At 56.8% G+C, this 27,184-nt stretch overlaps 9 protein-coding genes across 9 annotated transcripts; 3 read left to right on the plus strand and 6 right to left on the minus strand.

Annotated features, from left to right (window-relative positions):
- The first annotated feature begins 1,330 nt into the window (after positions 1-1,330).
- On the plus strand, positions 1,331-2,478 carry PHYSODRAFT_553193 (hypothetical protein). Its single transcript, XM_009519021.1, has one exon. The coding sequence runs from the start codon at positions 1,452-1,454 to the stop codon at positions 2,373-2,375; it is 924 nt and encodes a 307-aa protein (XP_009517316.1). The 5' UTR covers positions 1,331-1,451; the 3' UTR covers positions 2,376-2,478.
- A 163-nt stretch (positions 2,479-2,641) lies between these two features.
- Positions 2,642-4,463, plus strand: PHYSODRAFT_468736 (hypothetical protein; the record flags this gene model as incomplete). Its single annotated transcript, XM_009519022.1, has 4 exons — positions 2,642-2,671; positions 2,786-3,884; positions 4,164-4,369; positions 4,413-4,463. 4 exons carry the CDS (start codon positions 2,642-2,644, stop codon positions 4,461-4,463), a joined length of 1,386 nt encoding a protein of 461 aa, XP_009517317.1.
- Positions 4,464-5,296: 833 nt separating this feature from the next.
- On the minus strand, positions 5,297-6,068 carry PHYSODRAFT_353718 (hypothetical protein). Its single transcript, XM_009519023.1, has one exon. The coding sequence runs from the start codon at positions 6,050-6,052 to the stop codon at positions 5,459-5,461; it is 594 nt and encodes a 197-aa protein (XP_009517318.1). The 5' UTR covers positions 6,053-6,068; the 3' UTR covers positions 5,297-5,458.
- Positions 6,069-8,504: 2,436 nt separating this feature from the next.
- PHYSODRAFT_353719 (hypothetical protein) lies at positions 8,505-12,699 on the plus strand. Its single transcript, XM_009519024.1, has one exon. The coding sequence runs from the start codon at positions 10,977-10,979 to the stop codon at positions 11,751-11,753; it is 777 nt and encodes a 258-aa protein (XP_009517319.1). The 5' UTR covers positions 8,505-10,976; the 3' UTR covers positions 11,754-12,699.
- A 597-nt stretch (positions 12,700-13,296) lies between these two features.
- Positions 13,297-15,752, minus strand: PHYSODRAFT_353720 (hypothetical protein; the record flags this gene model as incomplete). The annotated part of the gene is made up of 4 exons (XM_009519025.1): positions 14,020-15,752; positions 13,797-13,933; positions 13,601-13,717; positions 13,297-13,476 (listed from the first exon to the last, which is right to left on the minus strand). Coding segments are annotated over exons 1-4 (630 nt in total), but the record flags the coding sequence as incomplete, so codon positions are not given.
- Positions 15,753-15,915: 163 nt separating this feature from the next.
- PHYSODRAFT_470600 (hypothetical protein) lies at positions 15,916-16,474 on the minus strand (the record flags this gene model as incomplete). The annotated part of the gene is made up of 3 exons (XM_009519026.1): positions 15,916-16,063; positions 16,130-16,289; positions 16,372-16,474. 3 exons carry the CDS (start codon positions 16,472-16,474, stop codon positions 15,916-15,918), a joined length of 411 nt encoding a protein of 136 aa, XP_009517321.1.
- Positions 16,475-16,863: 389 nt separating this feature from the next.
- Positions 16,864-19,081, minus strand: PHYSODRAFT_474645 (hypothetical protein; the record flags this gene model as incomplete). The annotated part of the gene is made up of 5 exons (XM_009519027.1): positions 16,864-17,468; positions 17,540-17,623; positions 17,691-18,426; positions 18,507-18,732; positions 18,804-19,081. 5 exons carry the CDS (start codon positions 19,079-19,081, stop codon positions 16,864-16,866), a joined length of 1,929 nt encoding a protein of 642 aa, XP_009517322.1.
- Positions 19,082-21,791: 2,710 nt separating this feature from the next.
- On the minus strand, positions 21,792-24,307 carry PHYSODRAFT_553208 (pepsin-like aspartic protease A1). The gene is made up of 4 exons (XM_009519028.1): positions 24,084-24,307; positions 23,420-24,019; positions 22,743-23,340; positions 21,792-22,547 (listed from the first exon to the last, which is right to left on the minus strand). The coding sequence occupies exons 1-4, from the start codon at positions 24,269-24,271 to the stop codon at positions 21,969-21,971; spliced, it is 1,965 nt and encodes a 654-aa protein (XP_009517323.1). The 5' UTR covers positions 24,272-24,307; the 3' UTR covers positions 21,792-21,968.
- A 270-nt stretch (positions 24,308-24,577) lies between these two features.
- On the minus strand, positions 24,578-26,995 carry PHYSODRAFT_476843 (hypothetical protein; the record flags this gene model as incomplete). Its single annotated transcript, XM_009519029.1, has 2 exons — positions 24,578-26,769; positions 26,905-26,995. The coding sequence occupies 2 exons, from the start codon at positions 26,993-26,995 to the stop codon at positions 24,578-24,580; spliced, it is 2,283 nt and encodes a 760-aa protein (XP_009517324.1).
- Positions 26,996-27,184: the final 189 nt, after the last annotated feature.

The following is a 27,184-nucleotide window of genomic DNA, read 5'->3' on the forward strand; positions in this document are numbered from 1 at the left end:
TAGGGTTATTGGACCTGCCTTAAACCGGTTTGGGCAGGGTATGCAATGTTGAAGTATGTACCAAAGAAACGGTACCTTAGTCGACTCAGCTGTTACGTGTTGAACTTTTGCGGCGCAAGGTTCTCCGGCTGGTGCAGCGTGGTGGCCATTGCAAACGCTCTCGTGGCTCGCAGCCTCGCTGTGTTGTGCACTGTGACAGCTCTCGCAGCGCTGGCGTGGCTTCGCCTCTCCCGTCGTGCAGGCAGCCCATGCGATGCTTCAGCTCGGTGCGATGCAGTAGCCTGGCCAGTGGCCATGGCAGAGCCGACTTGGGCCCAGGCTCATCGCCGATGAGCCATCGCGGTGCGGATATCAGGTGCATGGCATCACAAGATCGCCGGATACACGCTCAAAAGAGGCAAGTCCAAAGCGGCAAGCATCACATATATCACGAGCGCGTGCTGGCCCTGCCGCAAACTACCGGTATAGCCATAGCGTCCTGGACAACAATAGCATCGGTGGGCTGCGTGCCGGTGCCATTCACCGTACTCGTCGCCTTTTGTAATCGCAGCCTACGATTCGTAGGTGAAACCTTCAGATGCCTCTCCGCAGTGAGTGGGATCGGATGCCATGACGTGACATCCTCGGCTCGGCCTGCGCCAGTCGCGCCCAAGAAGCTCATTACTGCCGAGGCTTGAGAAGTCTCATATTGTAGCGCTCCACGCAAGTAATTGCGTGGTGCCCGTACAAGTCAGATGCACTAGAAAAATAATGGACGATACTAGAAAATGCCGCGTGCAGACCAAACACGCACTGAACTTTGGCGTAAACTAGTTCTGGGCGCTCTGAACACTTTCTGCGTAGAGCAACAACCTACATGTATTACAGCCTACAGCGAGATGCTTGTGTACAGCCTGGTGTAGCCTACAGATCGCCTCGTTCGAATCCTTCCCACGCACGGCAGAGGCTCGCAAAGCGCGACGCAATGGTCGCAGTGCGAGAGTATCCGGGCGGGCGTATCCACACTCCAAGCCAACCTGCCAGAGTGTATTGCCCACGACAGCTCGACCTTGGTCGTGTTCCCTCGCGTGGAGTTTTGACGACCTGTTGGCACAATTTCCATCGTATCCCGCGCTTTAGCGACTTTAGTCGCGCAACGGCGACTTCGCGATACTAACATGTCAACGGATACAACCGACTCGTTGGCCTTTCCTTGCGCGTGTCCTTATTGTGCCCGTCATTACTCGTTAGAGGATGGATACACCCAGCTGGGATGCTTCCACATCACGTAGGGAACAACCACACGTGCAAATGGACTCGCCAGCTGGAGCACTCACTTGTCCATTTGCCGCCAGGCGGAGCAGGCACCAGATAGTGCTGCCCGGTGTGGTCAGCATCCCGCAACCGCCAGCGCGCCTTTCGACCATCGGTTCGCCCGCGCTCATCTGCTTAAGCTGCCGGGCCTGTAACCCATGGCGCTGAGGAAGTCTATTTCGCTGCCGATCGCACCGCCCATCAAGCTGCACCGCCGCAAGTCGGTGCAGGAGGAGCAAATGAGCCGCTCTTTCTCCTTCACCAAGCGCCGCGTGGAGCGGCAGCCGTCGCGCCTCACGCTGACGCAGACCATGGAGCAGACGCTGCTGGACAGCGTGCACGTCGAGTTCATCAAGGCCGTGGTGCCCGGCCAGAACAAGCTCTCGAGTCCGCGCTACGTCATGCGCATCAGCAACACGGCGCTGGACCAGACGTGGGAGATGGCACGGACGTTCAAGGAGTTCTACGAGCTCAAGGAGGCGATCGCCAAGGTGCTGGACTACGGCCACTTCTGTCCGTCCAACTGCCCGTGGCTCTACATGTACGCCGCGCACCACTTCCCACGCCGCCGCATCTTCCGATCGCGCAGCCCTACGGTGATCTCCGGCCGGCTATCCGAGCTGCAGACGTACTTCTCGACGCTGCTGCGCATGGCCAAGCAGAACCGCAACCTCGAGTGCCCCGTGTCGTCCACCAAGCTGCCGCAGCTCATCTACGACTTCCTGTTCGAGGGCATGGTCTTCGATCGCTCCGACTTCACGCGATTGAGCGAACGCCTGTCGGTTGTCGGCCGCGATAGCAGCTTCCTGGACAACGACCCGACACAAGATCCGGACGAGTGCTTCATTTGTCGCAAGGCTCTTGTCGGCGACGACACCGTGTCGATCGTGCCGGCCGCACCAAGCAGCAACAGGGGTGCTTCAAGCTTCAATAGCAAGGTTGACAAGCACGTGATGGCGGGTCTCACCACACTCGAGTGCAGCCATTGCTTCCACGACGAGTGCATCCTCGCCAAGCTCAACGAGTCGCTGCATTGCCCGCTCTGCGTCGCGCAGACCAGCCCTCCTCAATCCGCTGCCTAGTAAGGATATCATGTGCAGTATGTTAACGTCGCTTGGTGCAGCCAGCCACGCGTGCATGTTCATAAAATCAAATGGGAAAGGTGTATTCAACCACCAGTGTTAACTCAACATCGCTGCATGGCTCTTCTTCTGCTGCTTTCTCGTCTACAGCAAGCTCACAAAGAGACGGCAAGTCGTGCGCAGCTTGGGTCCTGCGGCTTGCACTGTAGCCATATCCCTTGAAATGGCTACATATTATGTGCACCACAAATCCAAAGCCCGCAATAATGAAGCGCGGCGGCGTGCGCAACCAGGAGGTTCGTCGTGCCCTGCTGTCCCTCTTAACGCCTTAGACACCTACTCTCCGTGGCCTCCTACCTTACTGACGTGTTGTTCTTCCTGCCACCTCCTTTCTGGCCCAAATCTCGCAGGTGACGGACGCCCAGGGCCGTCGGCGCTTCCACGGAGCCTTCACCGGAGGCTTCTCGGCTGGCTACTACAACTCTGTGGGCAGCGAGGAAGGATGGACGCCGCGGACGTTCTCCTCGTCTCGAGGCAACCGCATGGAGCGGGTCCAGCAACGTGCGGAGGATTTCATGGACGAAGAGGACGACCCGCTGCTCGGCAAGCGACTGGAGACCACGGAGCGCTATGATACGCTACAGACAGGGGCTAAGAGACGCCTACAGCAGCAACAACAAGCCGACCAAGCTGCTTCTGGAGCGGGGGCAATCCCAGGCTTCGCGTTGCCTGATGACTGGGTCTTGCCGGTCAATGATTCGATTGGGGCGAAGCTGCTGAAGCAGATGGGCTGGAAAGAAGGCCACGGCATCGGCCAGCGTGTCCGCAGACGCAAGTTCCTGGAGGAAGAGAAGGAGGCGGTGGAGAACCTAAAGCTGTTGACCCAGTATGCACAGGAAGAGAAGACAGAGATGAAGGCCCGAGATGGTGCTGAAGAGGAAGAGGAGGTGTGTGTGCCGCCGCGGAAGGTCTTCGACGTGCAGAAGGCGTTCCCGAAGCCCAAGTTGGATCGATATGGCGCGGGTTTTGACCCGTACACGAATGCTCCCGAGTTTTCGAGGTATAAACAGCAGCAGGAGGAGAAGCAGAGATCGAAGGAAGGACCTCATCGTCAGGTGGTGTCTTTCTCGGACGCTTTGACAGCTACCAACGGCAGCAATCGTGCGACTACTGGGTACGGACTAAGTGCCTTGGAGGAAGATGACGACGTGGATGTCTACGGTACTGTCTCGATGGCGGAGTTTGATCGAGTAATCGCTCCTCTTGGGGCGAAGAAGGACTTAAAGCGCCTGGATTCCTCAGCTCAAGAGTCTCGTCGACACGAGAAGGCGAATTCCAGAGCTTTGTGCTCGGATGGGCGACCTGTTCTTCCTGGGTTTGAGTTGGCAGCCTCAAAGGAGAAACCCCCAAAGGCTGTAAACTTGCGCCTTGCTGTGCCTGCTGATTTTAAGGCTTATCACCATTTTAATGAAAACGTGGACGGAGATGAGGGTGTGACGGCACTATATCGTAAACACAACTTCTCGATCGACGCAGCCAGCAACGGTGGCATGGTCGTCACGGCAACGCAGCGCAGCGCTTTACTTGGAGAAGATGAACTACTCAACCATGGCCACGTCGAGAAAGGTCGTGCCGATAATGCAGAGGCTTCCACCGGCAGTGTTTTCGACTTACTGGACAAGGAACAAAGAACAAAGCTATTCAGTGCTGCTGCACAGGCAAAACAAGGGCTGCCTCTACCTAGTATAACTCGCACTGATCCAGGGGTAGAAGCACCTGCACCTCGAGCCCGGCAGCCATTGGTCGCTGGTAGCGGTGGTGACCAATTTCGCGCCACGATTTCAGCTTCCATCGCAAAACGGTTCGTGTCCTCGACGTCTACAAATGCTGATGAAAAGAGCGAGCTCGTGGCTACCAAGGAGCCTCAAGACAAGAATTCTCGCCGCTCACAAAGTTCGTGGATTCCTAAGTCGCTGCTTTGCAAACGCTTTCACGTCAAATGCGAAGGGTCCATGGGGTCGAGTGGTAAAGACGGAGATGACGACAAGAAGCGAAACCTGTTTGACGAGGAGCTTGTTCCGCACTTGATGGAATATGCCGCTGGCCGAGCTGTTCGTGGTCAGCCCTCAGACCAGGCAGGTGCCGTCCAAAAGCCTGACGAGGATGCTAATCCTGAAAGAGAGAGCGCACAGACGCCGCCGTTGCCAGCAGTCAAGACAGCCTCGGTCAGTTTGCTCAAATCCATCTTTGAGCCGTCGGATGAATCTGACGTGAGTGACGACGATAGCGAAGGTGATAGTGGCGATGACGTCGATGGCGAAGAACGGAAAGAGGACAGTGTTCAGGCTTCTGTGAGCTCGGGAAGAAAAGTTTTTGAGAATGATCGCCATTCAGCCAGCTCGGCGGAGTCCAGTTCGTCGGAAGATGAGAAGGATGACTTCTCAGTTGTTGCCGCTTCTGGTCGTGATGGTGGTGGCAAGCTGGTTGAGCGGGGTGTGAAGCGATCGCGGAGCATTGACAGTGACGACGACCGCCATGCGAGGGAAGACAAGCGTAGGCACAAGAAACACAAAAAGCACCACCATAGCAAACACCGCTCGTCGCGCGAGCGCAAGGATAAAAAGAGGAAAAAAGACAAGAAGGACCGCAAGGAGCGCAAGTCGCACAAGCATCGCTATTCAAAGCGCTCTGGACGCAGTCGAAGCCCAAGCAGCAGTCGGGAGCGCAGTGCTGATCGCGACCGAAGCAGCAGCAACCGACACCGCTGACATTATTTCGCGTGAAAGAATAGGTGAAAACTGTAGTAGAAGTACTCAATTGTCGAGACGAATCAGGTCCCGAGCACTTCAACATTGGTCTCACTTCAACACCCACCTCGCATCAACGGTAAATTTCGGTCCTAGAGTCTATGTAAACAGAATCGATTGAAGCTCAATGCAATGCAAAAACTAGTCAATACACGACAGAGGGATCCGTCTGCGCTGGTCCCTCCACCGAGTCAAGCACCGTTGCCTGGCACTCTAAGCGCACGTGTCTCCCTGTCCTATGTGGAGACTGCCTCCGTCGAAGCAGCCGCCTTTAAATTAGTCGAAAGTAACCTTGGAGCCCTTGAAGTTCTGGATGGACGACGACTGGCGCTTCGGGGGTCCGTCACCACGGCCGCCACGTCCGCCACGGCCCCCGCCGCGACCACCGAAGCCACGGCCTCCACCGCGGCCGCCACCACGGCCACCGAAGCCACGGCCACCGCCACGGCCACCGCCACGGCCACCGTCGAAGCCGCCACGGCCACCACGGCCACCGCGGCCACCGCCACGGCCGCCACCGCGGCCTCCGTCGAAGCCGTTGTTTTCGCGGCTCTTGGCGTAGTTGACACGGATGGCACGGTTGTTCAAGTACTCGCCAGCGAGCTTGACAGCCTCGTCCACAGCCTCGGTCGTGGCAAAGTCAACGTGGCCGAAACCACGGAACTCGCCGGTCTCACGGTCGGTGGCCAGGCGGCAGCTCGTGATCTCGCCGCACTCGCCGAAGAACTCGCGCACGGTGTTCTCGTCCACGTCCCAGGCGAGGTTGCCGATGAAGATGCTGGTGCAGCCCTCCGGCTTCTCGTCGAACATGTTCTTCTTCTCGGCCGTGCGGATCTTCATCCAACGGCCACCGAAGTCCTGGCCGTCCATGGCAAGAGCAGCCTCAGCGGCCTCGGCGGTAGCGAACGTCACGAAGGCAGTGCCAGACGAGCGGCCGTTCTGCATCGGGATGCGGGCAGCAGTCACCTCACCGCAGCCAGCGAAGTGCTCCTTGACCTCGTCCTCCGTGGCGGACCACGGCAGGCCGGCAATGAAGATCTCCAGCGCCTTCTGCGGGTTGGCCACAGCGGCGGGCTCGCCGTCCTCCTGCTTCTGCACCTTGTTGGACTTCTCGGCAGCGTCCGAGTTTTTACGCTTCTTGGACACAATGGGGGTCTCCTCCTCATCCGAAGACGAGTCCGAGTCGCTGGACGACGACGACGAGTCCTCCTCCTTCTTGTCAGCAACCTTCTTGGCAGCGGGCTTCTCAGCCTCCTCGTCGTCCGAGGAGTCCGAGTCAGACGAAGAGCTGTCGCTCTCCTCCTTCTTGGCGGCAACCTTCTTGGCGGGGGCAGCCTTCTTGGGCTCCTCCTCCTCGTCCGAGGACGAGTCCGACGAGTCCGAGCTCTCCTCCTTCTTAGCAGCCTCCTTCTTCACGGGGGCAGCCTTCTTGGGGGCCTCCTCTTCATCAGAAGAAGAGTCCGAGCTCGAGTCGGAGCTCTCCTCCTTCTTGGCAGGCACCTTCTTGGTGGGGGTGGCCTTCTTCTTAGGGGCCTCTTCCTCGTCCGAGGACGAGTCCGAGCTCGAGTCGGAGCTCTCCTCCTTCTTGGCGGCCGGCTTCTTGGCCACCACCTTCTTGGGGGCCTCCTCCTCGTCCGAACTCGAGTCCGACGACGAGCTGTCGCTGTCCACGGGCTTCTTGGGGGCGGCCTTCTTGGCCACGACCACCTTCTTCTGCGGGGCCTCGTCGCTGCTCGAGTCCGACGAGCTGCTGCTGCTGGACGCAGGCTTCACGGGGGCTTTCACCTTCTTGGCCATCGTTAGTCTATAGAGAGGTAGCGGGGTCTGGAGTTGCTGGGGCGCCGAGGGATTGCCAAATGACCAGCGAAGGGTGCTCCGGTGGCTGGCTGCCAAGCCTTTTGATACCTTCAACTGTCTTGCAGAGGTTTGGTTGGCGTAGGCGCAGCTAGACCTAAAACGCGTGGACCACTCGAAAAAGGTCGACCAAATTGTACCGTAATGGACCATACCGGGTCATGAAAGTCCCATGCGACTTTACTGTACGTCTTCGTCGACGGTGACTGACTGTGTTACCGCTCGGTATTTACGTTTTTCGGGTCTGGACCAATTGAGGGGCCATAGAAATGTGTACACCACACGAAATGTGTGGTGCACCTGATGCCAGCCAGTTTGGCGAGGTTTTTCTGTTCTGCGGAAAGGGGGGCGAGGTTTTATGTATCAGTTGGGTGGATTCGCACACAAGAACCACACAGTCTTTCTTTCGAATCCGCGCGCTAAATCCTGCACTGACCCGGGCGGCAGCATGGTGGCAAGTGGCAGCGACGAGAACTCTCCGGCGGTGGACGCTGTGGCGGCCCAGGTGGTGGTGGTGGACGACGCGACCAAGGTGGTGCACGAGGCGGTGGTCGGAGAGAAGCGCCCGCGTGAAGAGGAGGTGGTGGACCCGCTGGTCGCGAGCGTCGAGACTGTCGTGGCCGAGGCGCCCGGCGCTGTGGACGACACGACGGCCTCGCAGGACTCGCAGGCCACGCAGGACGAGGACATCCACGACGTCATGGCCAAGATGAAGGAGGCGGCCGGCGCGGACGTGGCCTTCGACGCGGCGGCGGCCGCTGCGGCTGTCGTGCCACCGCCTCCCGAGGCGCTGAAGGCCGACTCGGCCACGCCCGTGCAGGACGCGGTGGTCGCAGCTGCGGCAGCGGGCGTCGGCGCGGACCCGAACGCCGTGGCCAACGTCAAGTTCGACAGCAAGCGCATGGCGCGCGTGTCGTTCAACTCGTGGTTCGACTTCGACTCGTACTTTGAGATGTACATGCAGGAGACGTTCCAGCCCTTCCGCATGCGCTCGTCCTGCAGCGTGGAGGCGTACCGCCGCAACCAGCAGAAGGTCATGCTCAACAACAAGAGCTCGCGCGGACGCCGCGCCGAGTTCCCGGACGAGGCCATCCACCACCACCGGATATACATGTGCACGCACGCCATGAAGGCGCGTTGCCGCGGTGCCAACACGCGCCCCGGACAGAAGTACCGCGGTATCGGCTGCATGGCCAAGATCAATGTCAAGATCACTCCGGCCGATAACCCGTCCAAGTACATGGTGATTGTTACCGACCAGGTATGCCTTGTTGACGATCTTCCGAATCTGATTATGGATATTAACTCTTTTCGCTGTTGTTGCTGCAGGTTGTGTCGCACAATCACCCGGTGAGCCGCGAGATCTATGAGGCGTACCCGGACGTGCTGCTCAAGATGATGCGGCGCAGCCAGCTGTCCCAGTCGATGCTGGGCCACCCGCCGCCGCCCAAGTTCGAGACGCCCCAGCAGACCCAGAAATACGAGCGCGCTATGAACACGTTCCAGTCCGTCGCCGAGACCATGGCCCGGTTGAGCGACGAGGACTACGAGGCGCAGCTCGGTCAGCTCCAGCGGCTCTACACGCCCGCCACGGAGCAGGATCAAACGGTCTGAGTGTGTTAAGCCAAAGCTGACACCAAAGGGCGGACAGGGTGGCTATATACCAGTACTCAAAGAGAAGAGGAGCTGCCGGGGGGGGCCTCGAATTCGCCCTCGTCGTGTAGCAACGTTCATGTCCAGCATATCATACACGTTGGATGCATTGTGGTTCATTTTTACTGCGTCGTTCCAACAACATTAATTGACTTCATACTACGAGTACGTTTGATACTACTTCTAGTAATTATTTTGTACGTAGTGTGTCCTACTACTACTGTAGTACCACTTAGTAATATCCAATATCTGTTTGACAATACGAGTATATCAGCACCCCTGTAAAGCCGGGCGACCCGAAACCCTTTTATAAAATGCCCCCCCCCCCCCCTCCCAATACGCGAGCACTAGCATGCAGCTTAGAGTCAGACATGTACATTGCTGTCAAAGACCGGAGGTCCCAACACACAACAACCAGCAAATTGCTATTTTAAACTAATTTCGCAACACTTGTTGCTCGTCGGTAGCGGCTCGTCCTGATGTTCTATTTCTTTCTACGCCACTCCAACAGCAAGTTCCCGTCAAGGTGTTTCGCGCCGCACATCTTGACAAAGATTCACCATACCGCTATACGGCTCTGCAAATTAATATATGTACGCACCAAAGTAGTATATCGAGTGAGACGTCGCAGAAGACCTGCCGTCCGCTGGGTTTTTTTTTATAGCGCGTGCCCTAGCTGACATTTGAAAGTTATTAACAAAATGATAAACGTTTACGGGCTTTTGCGAGGGATCACGTACAAATACTGCAAGTCGTCGACTCGTGAGCCCCTCATTTGCACTGCCAATTTCGCTTCGCTCATGGCGGGCAAGGCATAATCGATAGTAACTACACCGCAGAGCAACTACTGTAACCCATGCACCGATTGCAGACCTTCGCTTCGCTCTGGTTGCACACGGGCTTTTGAGCCTTTTCCAATGCCAGCATCTCGTCGCACCTTTGATCACCCAACCTGATGAATACACAATCCAAATAATAGTCGACGAAAAATTTAACTACAGTAGATAGCAAACGTAACCTAACAGGCCCAGAGCTGTAGGTGCGGCGAAGCTAGCAGTCTCTTCGTCTTCAATATCTCAACGTTTAGAGTGCCGCGCGCCGGGAAGCCACAGCAACGCAATATGCTTCTGTTTATCATTTCAATCGTTTGATGACTGTGCGCACACAAAATACTGACAGTAACGATACTTTTCCCTCTTCGCAACGAAGACGAACAATGCAGAGTGCAACATATTGAACATGAATAGGGATGTAGATTCCGTGTTATATAAAGCTAAACCAGATAATTTCTGTATTAGTTTATGGAACCTGTTTACCCAGCGCTTACAGGAAACACGCGCTGTAAACTTGTATCAAGCAATTGATGGAAATTACTAAGCACTGCTCAATAGTCCATGCCAATGGCGTTTAATGTGTTCAGGGAAACGAGCAGCATAATGGATGCAAAGGCGCGCGATCTATTGCAACTTCATTCGCTTCTTTTCACTCGAGCTAACTCCTGGCTGACACGGGGCTGGGTAGCCTGTAGTGTTCAGTCGCAGCCATTTCACGTGTTCAATAAATTCAACTCCTGTATTGTAAATACCCGGCAAAAAACCTCTGCCAAGTAGGCACGATTCACGAACGCACCCATGATTCGGCTGAGAATTAATGGGCTGGACAGCGTGAATACTGCCTTGAAAGTGCAAACACGAGCATGTCTTCTCTCCCTGGACGACGATGTACTGAACCGAAGCATCATCGGGCAACCTTTGTTTTGGTCACGCCTACAGAGCACTCTTGAGCGCTTTCGCGCCGAATCCGCCTACCACGCTGACCCCAAGTATTGCAGTGGGGGGATCTTGCTTGCCTGTAAACGCCGTGCCAACTGAACCCCCGTCTTGGATTCGGTAGTCAAACTAGGTCCTCTATCGCTCCTTCCGTCTCGGACACCGGCGCTCTGACGCGCGATCCGTGACCTTCCGAAAGTTTCGAGACCGTGGCGGTTCAGCAAGCTCTTCTGAAACTTTGATCTGCTTCTTGTAAAAAGACATGATTATAAGAAGAGCCTTCACCCCGATTAGTAGGAGTATGTATCTCTATGTTATACCACATAGTACTGTTACTGATGTACTAGTAAAGTAAGATCATATAAATGTCATATTTTGATTCCATGCTGTAGTAGAACATACTACTACTGTAGTACTTTTATAGGTGACGCCCGGGGGGGAAGAACAACAACACCACCATCTGCGTTGAATCGCAGTTTCGTAGTCTTCACCGCTGAGCGTCAGCCGAGCAGCGAGCGATGGCGAGCAGCGGCGTGGACGTGGCGCTCGCGCCCAACTCGAGCGTGATCCTGGAGCCGGCGGACTCGCTGTCCTTCCACCTGCAGCCGCAGACGGCGCCCCAGGCCGTGCTGACGATCCGCAACGTGGCGGACGACCGGCAGATCGCCTTCAAGGTCAAGACCACGCGGCCACTGCGCTACCTGGTGCGGCCGAACCAGGGCCTGCTGGGGCCCAACGGCTCGGCCTCCATCATGGTGATCCTGCAGCAGAAGGACTGCGACGAGCTGCTGCGCCTGGACCCGGCGGAGCGCCAGCTGGCCAACGACAAGTTCCTCGTGCAGAGCATCTACGTGGACGACAGCTTCTACGAGCTGGTCAAGACCAAGTCCACCAAGGAGATGGCGGACGAGCTCACCAACATGTGGGCGCGCACGGACAAGCGCGCGCTGTCCAACAAGAAGCTGCGCTGCCGCTTCGTGCAGGACGGCGAGGAGCGCCCGGCCTCCCCGCCCAGCCCGCAGCGCGCGTCGTCGACGAACGTGTCGCCCGCCAAGACGGCGGCCGCGGCCTCGGACGCGAGGTTCCAGAATAGACTCAGCGACGAGGTGAGGGAGGAGGTGGCCACGCCCGCGCAACTGTCCTCGGCGCTGCTGCAGGACGACAAGCCGCAGGCGCCCAAGGTGGCGGAGAACAGGGAAGGAAGCAAGGAGACGGTGCAGGAAGTCGCGGCGCTCCGCAAGAAATACGACGAGGTAAAGTTTTCCCAGAAGGTGGAGAGGAAGTGGTCGAGTTGAACGGGGAGGCTGATGTGTTCTTGTGTGCTTGTGTGCTTGCAGTTGGTGGCGTTTACAGTGCAGCTCACGGCGCAGCGTGACGTGTTGATGAGCGACCTGGACAAGACCCGGCAGCTGCTGCAGAAGGCTAGCACCGACGCACAGCGCGTGAAGAAGCTCTCGGAGGAATCCTCGACCATGCGTCACCGGAAAAACGCCGGTGGCAATGGTGCATCTGGCAACGAAGACTCGCAGGCGATCACGGGCAAGGGCCCGAAGGAGGAGGGGGTATGTCTGACGTATTTCTTCGTTTTCTGATCGTTGGCATGGTGTTATCATAACTCACTGTGATTATGTTGTTGCTACAGGCATTTGGACCCATTCATCTACTGATCTGCGCGATCATTTTCTTTTTAGTTGGACGCTATTACTAGGCGACGTGCTGTACCGTGTGCGATGGAGTTAGGCAGAGACAGAAGGTGTTGCAACTCAAGTTTAAGTGGGGAAGCAACAGTACGCTTGGCGAAAGGAGTGAGAGCATTAGAGCTTTCTGTCGACCTGCATGGCCGACGCGTGCTTGCGCATGTGTATGTGGGCTCGCAGTTGAGGGGAACTTGGCTTGCTGGAGGTAGAAGAAGATCATGGAGCAGCATTAGTAGTAGACCGAATGACCGAATGAGTACAGGAAACCAGGGGGAATGAATGAATATGCCAACCAGCTTTCTCTCGGATTGTTGGATGGAGCAACGATAGATAAGCAAGGACGCTGCGGGTAAGCGCAGCGCATCTGGTGAACTTGGTGGTGCATTGATAAGAAGCATGGGCCACGAAGTCTCTCGCCTGTAACTCTTCTTGTATGGCCAACTCTTGGCAGTGTAGGTTGTGCAACCCTGGATGCAGCGCCACCTTGCTAGTTAAGAATCGCAGTGACGCTCATTTTGCGCTTCCCCTCCATATCCAACGGCGCACATGCTTTACGCTTGGCACTACGCGTGCGGCAGCTTTCCGTGGCGCTGCTGTCTCCGCCATCACTGCTAACTCCAGACGCGCGCAAAGCCGCGCTCTCTTTCATAGAAAGCATGGCCATCGCTGCGGCATCGCTGTCCGACTGGGTACCAGCAGGCGCAACACGCAACGGCAACGGGGGGAGAATCGCCTTTTCTTCTTGGGGACGGCCACCAAAGCGAAGCGGCGGTACTTCTGCTTCATCGTCAGGGAAACTTGTATCGTCCACGTTTTCCTCGTACTCTCCGTCGCCGTCATACGCGCTCTCAATCTTCCGGAGTTGCCTCACATCGTCTCGAAGCGCGTTTACTCGCACCAGCGTTACCGAGTCTTCCGATCTTGGAGACGCTTCATCCACCGCGCTTCTATACCTGCGTCCATCGTGACGACCACCACTTGCGCCTGGAGGGGTGTGGCTCGGCGAAATGCTTGACGAATTGTTGTTGCCCGTAGACGCATCCTTGCCGCTAGCGTCACCACTTGGTGGTCCTGAACTGCCGGGAGCTTCGCCCGAAGGTGAGGACGATGAGCTCCCTCCGCCGCCGCTGCGTCGAGAGGACGACTTTTGCGCGTCGTGCTGCTCAATGCTAGATCCCGTAGCCTGCATGAAGATGTGCTCCAGACGATCGATCATGTGCAGCAGCGGCTCGTACGTCGCGAAAGGCTGCTTCATCAGGATCGTGTGCATGAACTTGTTGCGCGTGGCATATCCCGTCCACTTGTCGTGCTTCTTCAAAATCTGCAATACGCCATAACCCAAGAACAACGTAAGACCACTGCTGCAACAATAAATTGCAGGCGGAAATGCTGTCAGGGGACGAACCGCCTGACTCGACATGTAGTCAAGTGGGTAAGAATCCGACCTTGGAGATGCCGCAAAAGTTCATGACGGCAAAGTTTTCCAGCAGCAGCAGCTCCTTGTACAGAGCCACGCAGCTCTTCATCAGCGCCGTCTTCGCTTCAGCCGAGTCGGGATTCGTCTACGAAGCGCCACAGAACACGTAAGACTTCCCTCCCAACAAAATAATTATCGTCCAGCGATGTCTGATCCGCCCGTACCTTGAGCTGCTGGAAGCTGGCGTCGATGGCCGCCACTTGGCTCGTGTGCCTGGCCTGCTCCTTGATGAAGAAGTCTGCAATCTTCTTGATCTCCATGCGCAGCGTGCGGAAGAAGTTCATCTCATCCTGCGACTGGCCTGCTCCGCCAAAGCACAACGAACAATAAACATCAATACACGTGATAACACCCAAAACGCCGGTGCAGCAATAGCGCAACACGCACGGATGCTGTCGTTGTCCTCCTTGGCGGAGGGTTTGATCTTGATCTTGACGAGTTTGTCGCCCTGCAGCTTCTCCTCCTTCTTGATCTGCGCGCAGTCCTTGATGATCTTCTTGAGCAGCTTGTAGTCGGCCCAGTAGGGCTCCCACGCGCTGGGCGACATCTGCGTCGACTGCTGCAGCACCTTGCCGAACTTCATGGCCCTCTAGCAGCTACTGTAGCTTCCCAGCGAGTCTCCTGTCCTCGGTCTGAAGGAAAAACAACTGATAACCAACCAGTCAGTGTCGAGCCTCGCGCGGTCAGAGAGCAGCCTCCTCTGCTGCACTGCAGAGCGCGGCGGAGCGGGGCACCTGGCGGCGAGATTCGATGCAGAAACGAGGAGAAAACACCTGCTCGAATCTTTTCGCCCGCGCGACACGAGGAAGCGCGGCGAATCTCGCACCGCCGGACTCAGCAAAGCATTGCCGCCCGCGGTCCCTCGCCCGCCCGCAAGCGCGCTTACAGTACGGCATCTTGGTCATTAACAAGGCATTCATTACCTGCTGCGTGCGCGGCAGGCAGTTATTGTGCGAATGTATCGGAGATGCAGCAAAGCCGTCCCGGTCGGCGACACCTATCCCGCCGGCGCGATTTAGAAAAAACGGCACTGTGTCATGATCCTGTGCAAGCGCATGATATGTCTCAAGAGAGGCCCGTCTGTTTCCTACCTTGACGCCAGACTGCTATCTGGCATGTTCAAGTCGCAAATCTAAGACCGCTTCGAGTTTGGCGGTGCGACGGCAACAGCCAGTTCACGCACGCGACTTCGGAGTGCGACTCGCGCAGGTGTGCTTACCCGACGCAGAGCGCTAGCGTTATGCGGTCTGCAGTAGGGGCATGTGTTGCCCAGGCTGCATTGCTGCTGCTGCTGCTGCTGCTGCTGCTGCTGGGTAATAGGAGTAGGATCTGACTCATCTCCGCATTTGACTTTGGTGTGAGGTACCGTCGTCCCCTCGTTTTGTGCTCCCTGCAGCTTCAGATACCCTGCTCTAATAAATGTATGGTCAGTATTCAATCATAAAACAGAACTGGATTTTGTTATTATTTGTCCTATTCCTCCGGCCTCCAGCTTGTTAATTCAATGGTTTATTAACGATATATCAGTACCATTGTACTATAAAAATGCGCAATGTTAATTGCCTCTCAAATCGCTTCATTGAACCGCTTCTGTGCCTTTTCTTGTCGCGTTTGATGAGCGTGTCCGCTTGGATCTCCTCCGGCGGCGGCGTCCAGCCGTTCGATTTGGCCAACGCCAACAGCGAGCTTGCTCGCCGCCGATGCGTGGTGGATACACCTCGAGCATGCAAGTCTGGTGTCATGGTACGCGTACTGTATTAACGTTAAGCAGGCGTGGCACCTCAAGTGCAGGTGCACGGTACCAGCGCACCTTCTGATACGGCCCCACTTCAAGGGCAACGTTGCCGCCGAGGTCAGGTGCCTTCTGGTAATTGCAGGTCTGCAACGTAGATCTACATGTGCATGCATTGGTTGCCCTTTAGTTCTGCTGCAAGTGTGGCTATTGCGATCGCGGGTCCTGCACGCCACGTGCAATGCTGCAAGTCCATTAAACTTCGGCACATCGAGTCGCGCGGTTTTCCTGTCCGTGGGCAGTGGTGCTTCGCACCTGCCATCCTGAAGGATTTGGTACACTGCAGCGCGTGGATCAGCGGGTACCGAGCTGCTGTCAACTCATGCCGCTGCTAACAGCCTTCCGCGGGCCATGACCTCGGCTTGGGAAGGCGGCTCTCGGCTGCAGTATAACAGATCAAGAGAACGCCGACTCAACAGAGACTTGCACGCGACCCCCGGCTCAGTGGCAGCGCTTTCCATGCGCCGCAGCAACAACGCCTCGACGCCATTTCACCAGAGGAATACGGCATATTCGAGGATGTGGAAGATCAACGGCGGCGCCAGGTATCGCCACCGGACGTGATTTTCATCCGCCTTGGTTGCGCGTGACAAGGCTGCAACCACCCGCCAGAGTTGCTGCATTGCCTCGTCCTTCCAGCTCGTGACCAATTGCGATGATGCCCTTGTCGTAAGCGCAGGAGTTTCTTGCTGCCGCATTGCCAACGCGTTCGCGTATATAACCAGCCGGCATTTCTCCCGCTCTCCTGATGAGAAGTGTCGATGCAATGCCGGACTCCACACCACTGCCCAGTCAGGCGACAGCATCTGCCGCACGTCGAGGCGAATCCAAGACGCCACTTGCAATTCCAACCACATTTCATTCGCTGCATCAGCAACGCCAACACAAATAGGTCAGCACATCTATCTACCCCAAGCTTTTACGCTCCTGCACAGCAATCCACTTACAGATCGTTGCGCGGGAAGCTCCGCTGCTCAGCAGCAACGCCACCAACGTGTTATTCTTGCGGGTGATCGCCAGAGTCAATGCTGATGACCCCGTTCTATCCATCAGCCAAAAAAACAAGTTAGTGTGTTCCTCCGCCATAATGCATCCATTCGCGGTTGCTTACATCGTGGTGGCGTTGAGGTTGATGTCCTCCGCCGCCAAAAGCCGCCGCACAACGCTCAAACGACTATGAGCCACAGCGTAGAGCAGCGCCGTCCAGCCTTCCCCAAGCTTCACATTCACGTCACCTCCAGCGTCGCATGAGAGCCACGCATCCACCGCATCCACGTCTCCATTGGCAGCTGCGTCCAGGAACGCACGCTGCTTGAGGCGGCGATCGGAAGTCGCCATTGACCGAGTGGCCAACATGAAAAATGCAAGTTGTCACTAAGTCGAGGTCTCATGTCACTCAAATCCACTTCAACTTGCATGCATCTATTGAGTTGCTTATATTAGCGTGGCCCCTGCGGACGAGTTAACACTTTGGGGCTGCCGGCTCCTTCCTCTTTGTCGCGCAACTCGTCACCGTCTTCTTCTCCGCTCGAGCCGATCGTGAACTTTGGTGATGGGCCCTTCCTAGCGGCTCGGGATCGAGGTGACAAGGGGCTTCCAGGTGGAGACGACGGCGACGGACTCCTCGACTCGCTGATTTCCACGATAGTCTGCATGTGCGCACGCGAGGACTCGGCGGGGATGCGCGACCAAGCGCGCGTACGCCACTTCGTCCAGACCATGACTGCAAGCGCGACGCCTACCAGCGAGATGAGGATAACCTCCGCGATGAAGGCGCCGAATGGGGGACTTGACCGCTTTGTAGTTCCCTCGGTGGATGAAATGCTCGTGGTTGCATCGGGACTGCCTACGGTGTTGGCCAGCGCCGTCGCCGTCGTGTTTGAGTCCATAGACGAGCTGTTGCTGGAGCTTGTTACAGAAGTGTTGGAGGGTGCTGGCTGCTCCGTGGCGTTTGAGTCGACTGATACCGGAGTAGCAGGTGCTGGCTGATTGGTACTATCTGAAGCGATCGGAGCTGCAGTTGTAGCGTTGGAATAGCTTCTTCCTGCAAAGCACCACAACGTAGCACAACGTCAGGTGTAGTTAATTTAGACATCTTCACGAGAGAAGGCGTACCGCAATCTGACTCGGCGAAGCCCACACGCTTGTTCTCCACATCAAAGATTACATCAAAGCCGACCATGGCGCTCGCGCCAAGAACTGCAGCGTTCGAACACGAACCGTTAGAATCCAAAATACAAGACAAACAGTAATGCGTCATACGTACCACCGCCACTACGCTCCGAGAAGTGGAAATTGCCGTAGTAGGACTTGCCGTCGTCAGCCGGGGTAAGATACTGCGAGGCAGGGACGTCTAACTGAACGTCATCGGTGCCGTCGCCTTTCATTCCACTGAGAATGATGGAAATTACTGGGAGGGCTGCCAATTCCTCGCTGGTCAGCTTCATGCGGCTTTCGCTATAGTCTCGGCCTGCTGCCTTGCTGAATGCGCTCATGAATGCTCGCTTTCCTTTCCCGTCGAAGAAGGTGTCGGTTGTGCCGCTGTCCACAATCACACCCCTGCCTGAATTGATCGTGCCAGTATCGATTCCAAGCGAGACGCCATTCAGCAAAATATCTTTCACGTGAACTGGATAGTAGGCGGACTTGTCACTGAGCAGCGGCGTATACCCGACATCGCTCGTGTGGTGGCTGTAGTCCACACCTCCGAACACAAGTTCACCACCGTCCCCGGCAAAGCAAAGGGTGAAAAGGTTTTGCGTCACGCGGCCTGCGTTCAGCATGTATGACATGACAGTGGAGCGATGGCGACCGAGGCCCATGATGCCGTTCTCCTTCTGCGTGATGAACAAACCTGTCTCCTTGGTCTGGCAGCCTACAGGAAACCGAAACCCAAACGTCTTCAGCACTCCTTCCATCTCATCAGCTGGCGACGAGAATCCTCCCACCCACACCAGCTCGTCCACCATGACGGCCTCCCACATACTCCCCTCCATATAGCTCTATCCATCGACGTCAGCAAAGCACACAGTATCAGGACCAATGCCTACGTGACCCTGCAACTCTTGTATCAGTGCCGTACCTGCGAGATATAGCAACGGTCCTGCTCGCATGAGCGGCACGAGTCGAAGTCGTGGCAGGCCAGATACTTGGCCGTCGTCGACTTTGATACGTCGAATAGTGGGTCTGTGTGTTGTCCACAACCCTGGCACGTGCTGCACGGCAGCGCCGTCAAGTGACTTCCCGTATCCACGATCACTGACGCTCTCTGCGCCGGGATTCCCAGGTAGATCTCGGCATAGTGAGTCCTATCCAAGCAGCACGGTCAGCTCAATAAATGTAGCCATATCCCTTCAAGCTCGCCAATCTCTTCACGCACCCGTAGCCTACACCAAGCGGAGCTTCACTCAGTGCGAACGCCCCGACTGGGGAATCTCCATCCGCGTTGCCTGCCTCCTGCGCTCGTCGTTGCACTCGCGCCTGCTGGTGTGCCAATATGTAGGACAGCTCTGCGCTCGGCTGCTGCTGCTTGTGAAGCTGGATTTTCAGCAATCCCTGCTCACTAGCAGTGAGAGAGGTCACTTGGGTGCATATTGCAGCCACCAGCACAGCCACAAACGCTCGCCATCGACCGCCAGACGCTCGCGGAGGAGTCATCGCGGGCAGGTTAATCGCCGAGTGATCGCATTGTTTCGGTGCAGCTATGGCCGGTCTATTTATGGCCAATTAGAAGCTGGATGGGGCTATTTTTAGCAACAAGATGAAGTTGAAGTGCAAGTACACTGGTACCAGTATCATGCCATACAGCTACATGTAGCTCACTACTCTGATGGGAGGCACGAGGCACCTGAGAGCTACCTACATGGCCGCGTAGTCCGCCTCGAACCCGGCGCCCGTGTCGCTGAGGTCTGCAAACAGGCTCTCTTCGTGCTGGCGTGCGAGCATCTTCTGGCGGAAGAGCACTGAGCCCACGACGGCCGCCACGAATGCAACGCACCCGATCACGATTCCAACGATGGCTCCAGTGCCCAAGGCCGCGGACGAAGTGCCAGTTGGTGTGCTGGTGCCGGCGGACGAGTTGGCCACTGTAACACTGGCCTTGTCCTCGGAGGGCGTACCAGCCGTCCCGACCGCGTTGCTCTCGGGATCGAGGGACCCGGTCGTATTGCCTTCGGACGTCGTCGTTCCGCTTCTGACCTCAGAGGTCGATCTCCCAGCGGCATTCTTTTCGGATGTTCCAGCACCACTAGTAGCAGCACCTTCATCAGCATTGGTCGCAGACCCGGCCGTATTGCCAGCATTATTAGTCTTGCTCTCGGACGTAGGAGCTCCGCCGGTGTTGTCGGAATCGGTAGCCCCAGCAGCATTTTGCTGGGGGATAGCGGTCGCAGCTCCGTTTTCTGCGTCCCCTGGCGCGACAGTGTCTGGAGCTTTGGTGTCTGCAGGCGAAGCTGTATCCGGCGCGACAGTGTCTGAAGATTTTGTCTCTGAAATGGTTGATTCTCGTCCTGTTGGTGCTGCAACCGTGTCTGGTGCGCTCGTGTCTGCGGGGGAGGTGTTATCTGCTGGAGCGACGGTGTCTGTTGATGTTGTATTTGGTACCGTCGAGTCTTCTCCTGCTGGTGCGACCGTATCTGGTGCAGTTGAGGCTGTGGGCGAGGAAGAATCTGGTGCAGTTGAGTCTCCAGGTGAAGCTGTATCTGTGGCAACAGTGCCTGGGGACGCTTTTTCCGGTGCCGTTGAGTCTTCTCCTGCTGGTGCGACCGTATCTGGAGCAGTCGTGTCTGGCGATGCAGTATCGGGCGCAGTTGTGTCAGGAGATGCCGTCTCCGGAGCAGTAGAGTCCCCTTCTACTGGCGCGACGGTGTCTGGTGCAGTTGTGGCCTCAGACGACGGCGCAGCAGTGTCGTCCTGATGTGGAGAGGGTGCCTCGGATGGAGCCAAGGTGGCGTCTTCAGGACACTCGTAGCGTTCTCCAAAGCTGCCAATTACCTTGGTACAGTTTTCATGTTTCCCGCGATCATCCGTTCTTACCGGCTCGTGTCGAGTTTGGGTCGGAATACCTGGTGCATCGGTGGAAGTTGGCAGGCTCTCTTTCAAACCGTCCCAGTCTTTAAACTCTTCAGCCACTTGTGGTACATGGCCAACATAGTTATCGTTGGAAGCGGAGATGAGGGCCGATGGTGCTTCGGTGCCTTTGGCAGGGGATTCTGTCGGCAAGTCTGTAGCTGGAGCACTGGTAAGCGTTGGCAAACCATCTGTAACGCCTTCCCAGTATTTGAACACTTCAACCACTCGCGGAAGGTGATCAGCATAGTTCTCGTTTGAAGCGGAGACGACGGCTCCTGCTGGCACATCGGTTGAAGGGGCTTCAGTATTCTTCAGCATATCATGTTGAACGCCTTCCCAATATTTAAATCGTTCAGTCACATCCGGTAGGTGGTTTTCGTAATCGTCTTCTCGCCGAGGGTAGATCGGAGCGAGTATCGGCGGCTGTGTCGGCACCTCACAGGGGTTGCAATCGTCTTGATTCCATCGCACGTACTCATCAAAAACGCTCACGGAGTCACTCTGAGTCTCATCCGGAGATATCTCGGCATCGCTGTCGCTCACTAATCTCGGAGTTCCGCTATTCCAGACGGAACGGGGCCCCACAACGCGGTCATACACTGAAACAGTGTCCGCTGCTTTATCTTCCACGCCTGCATCTTGAGCATTGTTGTGGTGGTCAGACTTTAGCGAAAGCACTGCCGAGTCAGAAGCTGCAGTTCTCCCCGGTATCGTGCCTTGTACTTTGTCGCCAGCAGTCCCGCTCCTCTCGCTGGTTTTCGGAAACTCTGGCCATGCAACAGCTGAGCCTCGAAGCACCTTGACTTCTTCTCCGATCGACTCCTGAAATCCCTGTGCACCACTCGTTTGCTTGGCAATCCCGACTGCTTCAGCATCCGGGATGTTGTCGACTGCTGCAGACGTCGAGACCAGCAGCGCCCAGCCCAGGTACCGCCTCATGCCGAGCCCAGCCCGTTCACGGAACGGCTTCGAGAGTGACGTGTGGTTTCTGGTTTCGGTTCTCTCGAGACGCAATGGGATTCTTCATGGCACTGCAGCAAGCAGACCTTGCCCAACCAACAGTCGACGGATCTTCGAGATGAAAAGTCACGAGACGCCTTCACAAGTCGCATGCTCCGCGATATCCAAAACCACCGCCTCGCTCGAGAGACTCTACAGCTCGCTACCGCCAAGCTAGATATGCTTTCTACTCGAGGGCCACACTCCTTGCATCTTTGAAGCGGCTCCGTGAAGGTACCTTTCACGTTGAAGTGAAGAGGTGTTGGCAAAATCGGGGGTACATGTACTGTGTGGACGTATTGCATGCAGTCTTCAAACTCAGCGTAGTGGCCTTGTCATTATGTATGGATGGGTTACATGCAGCAGCCAGACGAGTATTCACGGGCTCCCACCATCTAGCTAACACAACGTGTAGTGTCTGGTCTCTTTATTTACTAGGCGAAATAGGTGGACGGGCGTCGGGCGTCGGGCGTCCTCAAAGCCGCTCCAGCGTCCGGTTGTCCACCTTGGCCTCCTCCTGCATCGATTTTCTGTCAAAGACCTCGTCTTCTTCATCGCTGCTGCTGTCCTGGCCATGGTGATCCTCGTCCTCCTCCTGGTCTAGTCGCTGGTGGTTCGTAGAGCCACCTTTCTTGTCATTGCGAACCAGGCCGAACTCCTCTTCATCGTCGTCGTCTTCATCCTCCTCGCTTCCCTTCACGCGACTCCAGAGCTGCTCCTTGCCTGTCTTCTCTCTCCGTCGACTGACCGAGATCAGCATCATCAAAAGGAAGCCCACCACTAAAACGGCGCCGACGATCGTGAGCACCATCGGGTGCGTGCCCGAAGACTTCTCCTTTGCCGTTAGGTCTGCGGCGTCAGCTGAAGACGACGCCTGTGTCTTTGTTGTTGCTTCCTCCGAGAGCGGCTGAATGTTCTGGACCGAGTTACTTGAAGCCGAGTCGAGTGCAATAGAAGCCTCATCTACTGCAGTTGCCGGTGTTGCAGCGGCAGTAGCGACTGGCTCCGATGTGGCTGTAGCAGAAGTGGCTTCCGGGATAGACTCCTCCGTCACCTTAGGTGTCGAGGCGGCAGTAGCTGTTGGCGCGGACGTAGCCTCTGCAGAGGTCGGTTCGGGCGTCGTCTCAACTGTAGCCGACGGCGTTGCAACAGGCTTTGGTGCGGTAGTCGTTGCAGTAGCGGGCGCAGCAGTCTGGGCAGCGGTGGGTGCCGCAGTTGGCGCACGACTGGCAAAAGTAGTTCCTGCTACTGCAGACGTGGAGGCCGGCACGGAAGCGTTTGAAGCAGCGGTGGCTGCGGGAACGGCAGTCGTTTCGCTGCTGTTGCTGCTGCTGGTAATGTGATCACCGATCGATGGTGGCGTCGTCTTCGTCGAATTACCACCTTGGTAGGCGCAGTCAGCGTCCACAAAACCCACTCGTTGATTGCCATTGTCGAAGATCACGTCACGGTTCATCATAAGGTTGGCACCAATGACGCCACCGGCGTTTTCCGACAGGTAGATACTACCGCAGTACGAGTTGTCGTTGTGCAGCAAATATTGCTCGGGCGGGATATCGATGATCACTTCACCGTTCTCGTCTCCATACGCTTCCATCACAAGCTGAATTTTCGGCAGCGACGCGAGATCCTCATTCGTGTAGCCATGACACGACGTTCCAACCTGATAGTCACGACCCGCGACTTCCTTAAACACCTGCAAAAACTCGTTCTTCATCGCTCGCGGCAGATAGGAGTCGGTGGTTCCACTATCGACAATGTAGTGGCCGCGAGTGTACGCCTCCTCCTTGGCATTGATGGATTTACCACCGATGCGGATGTCCTTCATGTTCACATTGTAAAAGTGGCTGCAAAACCACACACGCGCATAACGAATTAGCTTACTAGATACACAGAGTTCTGCGAAACATGGCAGCCCATTCTTACCCGGCAGAGCGGTCCTTGATCACTTTAGCATACGAGATTTCTCCGCGGTGCGCCTTCGTGTTAGGTTCACCCACCGACATGGTGCCGCCGTTCTCCGTGAAGCAGAGCGAGAACAAGTTACTCGGAATCTTGTTCTCGCGGTGCAGCTTTGCCACAATGTGGGTGTCCGAGTTGGACAGTCCCATGATACCGTCCGCCACTTGCGTGACGAACAATCCCGTCTCGGAGCTCTGGCAGCCGAACTGGAAGTGGGTTCCGTACCGGTCGCGCATGGCTTCGTCGTGGAAGCTCGACTCGCCTCCGAGGTAGACCACGTCCTCCACCACCGACGCCTTCCAGCTGCTGCCTTCCATGTACGACTGCGAGATCGCGCACGTGTCGGACTTCTCCGTGCACTCCTTGCACTGGAAGTGCGACTGCTGCTGGGAGCACGTCACGTGGATCAACGTGGACGAGTTGTCCGCCTGGAAGGGCTGGTCCGTGTGGCTGCCACAGCCGTCACAGCCCGAGCACGGGAACGCCATCAGTCCACTGCCGGTATCCGCGATCACCGACGCGCGCTGCGGCGGAGTGCCGGCGTACACCCACGTGTAGTGCGTGCTGCATGCAATAACCACATCAGTTCCTTCAATTTCCAGCCCGTCTACTCAGATAATCGACGTACCCGAGGCCCAAGTGCAGCGGGACGATCTCCGGCGCGTCCTCCTCGATGTTCAGGCGCCTCGCGTATCTATCCGGGTGGATGCTGTGCTTGGGCAGTGGGTGCAGCTCCATCGTCATGGCTTCAGCCAGCGCGTGGAGCGACGCGGACGCCGCCGCGAGCGCCGGGAAGCTGGCGATCACGCGCACCATGTCTGAGTCTAGCGCTCGCTTGGATGGAGGTGGCAAGCTGGGAGAAAAGCCTGTGCCGGCCGATGCGCGCGTGTACAGTGAGGAGGAAGAGAGCTGGAGGCGGATGGGGGAGCACCTCGGCACGTGGCGGTTTTCGACGTCCTCGAACCCAAATTAACTAACAAAAGTAAGTTTGGGCGATAGAAACGATTTAACCCTTTCGTGGCCAAAAGGTGCATTTTGACCCCTTAATTTTGGGCGGAATTCAGAGTAAAGAGCCAGAAAAGTATCTTTTCCTGATGGCTACATGAAATACCGCCGCTGACACTAGTCATTGAGCCCCATTTCGCGGCGCAGCAGTGTCGACCATGCGCTGGTGCCGCGGCGCTGGCGCTGAGCAGGAGAGCGCGTCTCGTTGCCGTCTTCGGAGGTTTTCTTGGCGTTCGGCTGCACCGAGAACGCTCGCAACGTGGCCGTGGAGTCTGCCATTCGATTCGCCAGCCCCACCAGCGGAATGCCGAAGCGAGAGTGAGGAGACCCAGCGCCGCGAGGTGATGCTGCAGCGCTAGGGTTCTTTTTGGCGCTGTTTTGGACGAGCATGTCGTGGCGGATCTCGTCCAGCAGCTGCTGGCATTTCGGTGACACGATGCGCCGTGACGCCATCAAGGCGCCTGCGTTTGGATCCGTTGGTAGTGCGGCTTTCATGCTCAGCAAGCGCTTACGCAGCACTTCGTTGTCACCATTGCGTCGATGCTGTGCCAGTAGTGCGGCTGCCTTTAGCTCCACTTGTGACCCGTCGGCGTGGCCGCCCTGATTACCAGCGGCAGCGTTGTCGACCTCAGTAGTAGCAGGGTCAGAGTCGCCAGACGTGTACGAGTGTCGGTGGCGCGGTATCGCCAACTGATCCGCGGTCATGACGCGGAGTTCACCTGTCAGCTGTAGGTCGGCTTTCACTTGTTCCGCGCTGTTATTGGAGCCGTGTGCAAACGGAGGGAAGTCGCGCTGTTCAGCTCGAAGCAGCTTGTGTTGACTCCAGGCAGACAGAAATTCCACTGCAGGTAGAAGTGTTCGATGATCCTCGAGACTTTCGTCCACCCAGTCGATCTGCTGCAGTTGACGCTCGAATTCGAGCGCTTCACCTGAAAGCACGTGCATCTTCACCGAAACTGCGTCGTCCAAGTTCCGCAGAGCGCGCGCACACTGCTCCTTGATCGCAGCCGCGACTTGGGCCTTGTTTTCTTGCACGCTGCGCTGCACCCGCGTCAAAAACTGCAGTTTGTTCTCGATCACGGTCTTGCGCGATGTGATAAGAGGGTCTGGCCTCAAGGACTCGCGTAGGCAGCTCTCGTACGCGTCCGCTACAGTCAGCAGTCGGTGGGATCCCCTCTCTCCGATCGAGTGGTCTCCCAACATTTTGCAGCTGACACACACGGGAACTTGGCATACAGAGCAGTAGAACTCGACTTTCTTGCCGCGGTGAGTACGGCACGTTGGTGTCTGTGTATCGTCGGCTAGCAGACCTTCCTCCATCTGCTTGGCGACGATCTCATTTATCTGCGCTTCTGTTGGGTCTGGAGACAACGGTAGACTCGACAGGTTTTCCACTACGATATCCGCGATGGCAGCGGCAAGAGCAGGTGTCGAACTACGACGACGTCCACGTCTGGCACCACCACTAGCCAACGCCTTGGATTTACTACGCAATGGTATACGCTTGTGGCGCCGCACCAACTTGTTGGCCGAGTGGACCTCTTGATCACAGTGAGCGCAGATCTGAGCCTCGCAGTTGCGGCAGATAACAACAGCGGGGTGCTGTTCACACAGAGCACACGGTCCTACAGCAGGCCCGTGGGCATCCGCTGCCGAAAAGGTGAATTTCACGAGGTACTGCGGCAAAACTTGGAGAGTGTTGTTGAGGATGTACTCGTGATAATAACCCCGGTCCAGCAGCGCGGCTTGGACGTCCTGGTCCTTCTCGCTAGAGCCACCTTCGTCCTCGCGGTGCAGGTAGTAGCTGTGGTAGCCACGCGGAAGGCGTGCTTTAGCTTCTTCCTCGTCTCGAATGACAAGAGATCGCCCCACTGCAATCTTACAGAGCACTAGCTGCCGAGTACTCGACGGCTTCTTTGCTTCGGATGCAGCATCCAGAGGCGCGCTGAGCTGAAGGTTCCCTGTCGTGAACTTCATGCCTGTCTGGTTGGCATCCAGCGACGTAAAGCCATAGCTGTGCACGTCTCCCATGTCGGCGCCGAGATCGTTCACGGCGACCCAAGACTCGAGCTCCAGTAACCCCGCCGTGTGTTGCTCATACTGTGCCACTAGCGACGGGTTCCGCATATCCCAGATCACAACGCCCTCGTGAACTCGGTACCCCGGCAACGAGCACTGCAGTAGGTACTTGACGCGCGCGAACTCCTTTGACGACTGACTCATGGGCGTCACACTGGCCACGGCTCCTGCAGCAGGGATGGTGGCTCGTCGCCCACTTTCTTCTTCTTCATCATCGTCGTCCACGAGAACTTCAGGGCTAGAGCCAACGTCTGCCCCGTCGTTTGCTGGAGCTGTGGATGAAGCATCGTGCCAGCCTTCGCCGTCACCATCTTTGTGAGCGTCTGTTGTTGAGCGCTTGGGGGACGCCGGCCGCGCAGCCTCACCTGGTCCGTTGGGGGCATGCGACGACAGGAACAGCCGCAGCCGAGCCAGGGAAGCGCTAGCCTTCGCATCGTCGGCCTCGTTCACTACCATGGGCACTGGCCTGGAGAGCTTATTCCTCCGTCCAGAAGTGTCGATGCGACTGAGTCGTTTCGCAGTGTCCGTTCACGCCTTGAGCTACAATTGGATCGCATGAACGGGCTGATGCCGTAGCCCTGCACCAGTACATGCACTGGGGCTGCGAACTCATGCCAATTGATCCACACGAGCAGTATCGATATG

Source organism: Phytophthora sojae, assembly GCF_000149755.1.
Source record: "Phytophthora sojae unplaced genomic scaffold PHYSOscaffold_1, whole genome shotgun sequence".
Taxonomy (NCBI): Eukaryota; Oomycota; class Peronosporomycetes; order Peronosporales; family Peronosporaceae; genus Phytophthora; species Phytophthora sojae.

What these genes read in the sequence shown, in the direction of transcription:
- PHYSODRAFT_553208 (XM_009519028.1), bottom strand. Translation starts at nt 24,271, where the DNA reads ATGGTGCGCGTGATCGCCAGCTTCCCGGCGCTCGCGGCGGCGTCCGCG. An exon ending in CCGCTGCACTTGGGCCTCGG is followed by an intron (nt 24,020 to 24,083) that starts GTACGTCGATTA and finishes TATTGCATGCAG; the next exon opens with CACGCACTACACGTGGGTGT. An exon ending in TGCCGGCCTCCACGTCTGCA is followed by an intron (nt 22,548 to 22,742) that starts GTAGCAGGAACT and finishes TCGACACCTAAG; the next exon opens with GTGACGGAGGAGTCTATCCC.
- PHYSODRAFT_553193 (XM_009519021.1), top strand. Translation starts at nt 1,452, where the DNA reads ATGGCGCTGAGGAAGTCTATTTCGCTGCCGATCGCACCGCCCATCAAG.
- PHYSODRAFT_353719 (XM_009519024.1), top strand. Translation starts at nt 10,977, where the DNA reads ATGGCGAGCAGCGGCGTGGACGTGGCGCTCGCGCCCAACTCGAGCGTG.
- PHYSODRAFT_353718 (XM_009519023.1), bottom strand. Translation starts at nt 6,052, where the DNA reads ATGGACGGCCAGGACTTCGGTGGCCGTTGGATGAAGATCCGCACGGCC.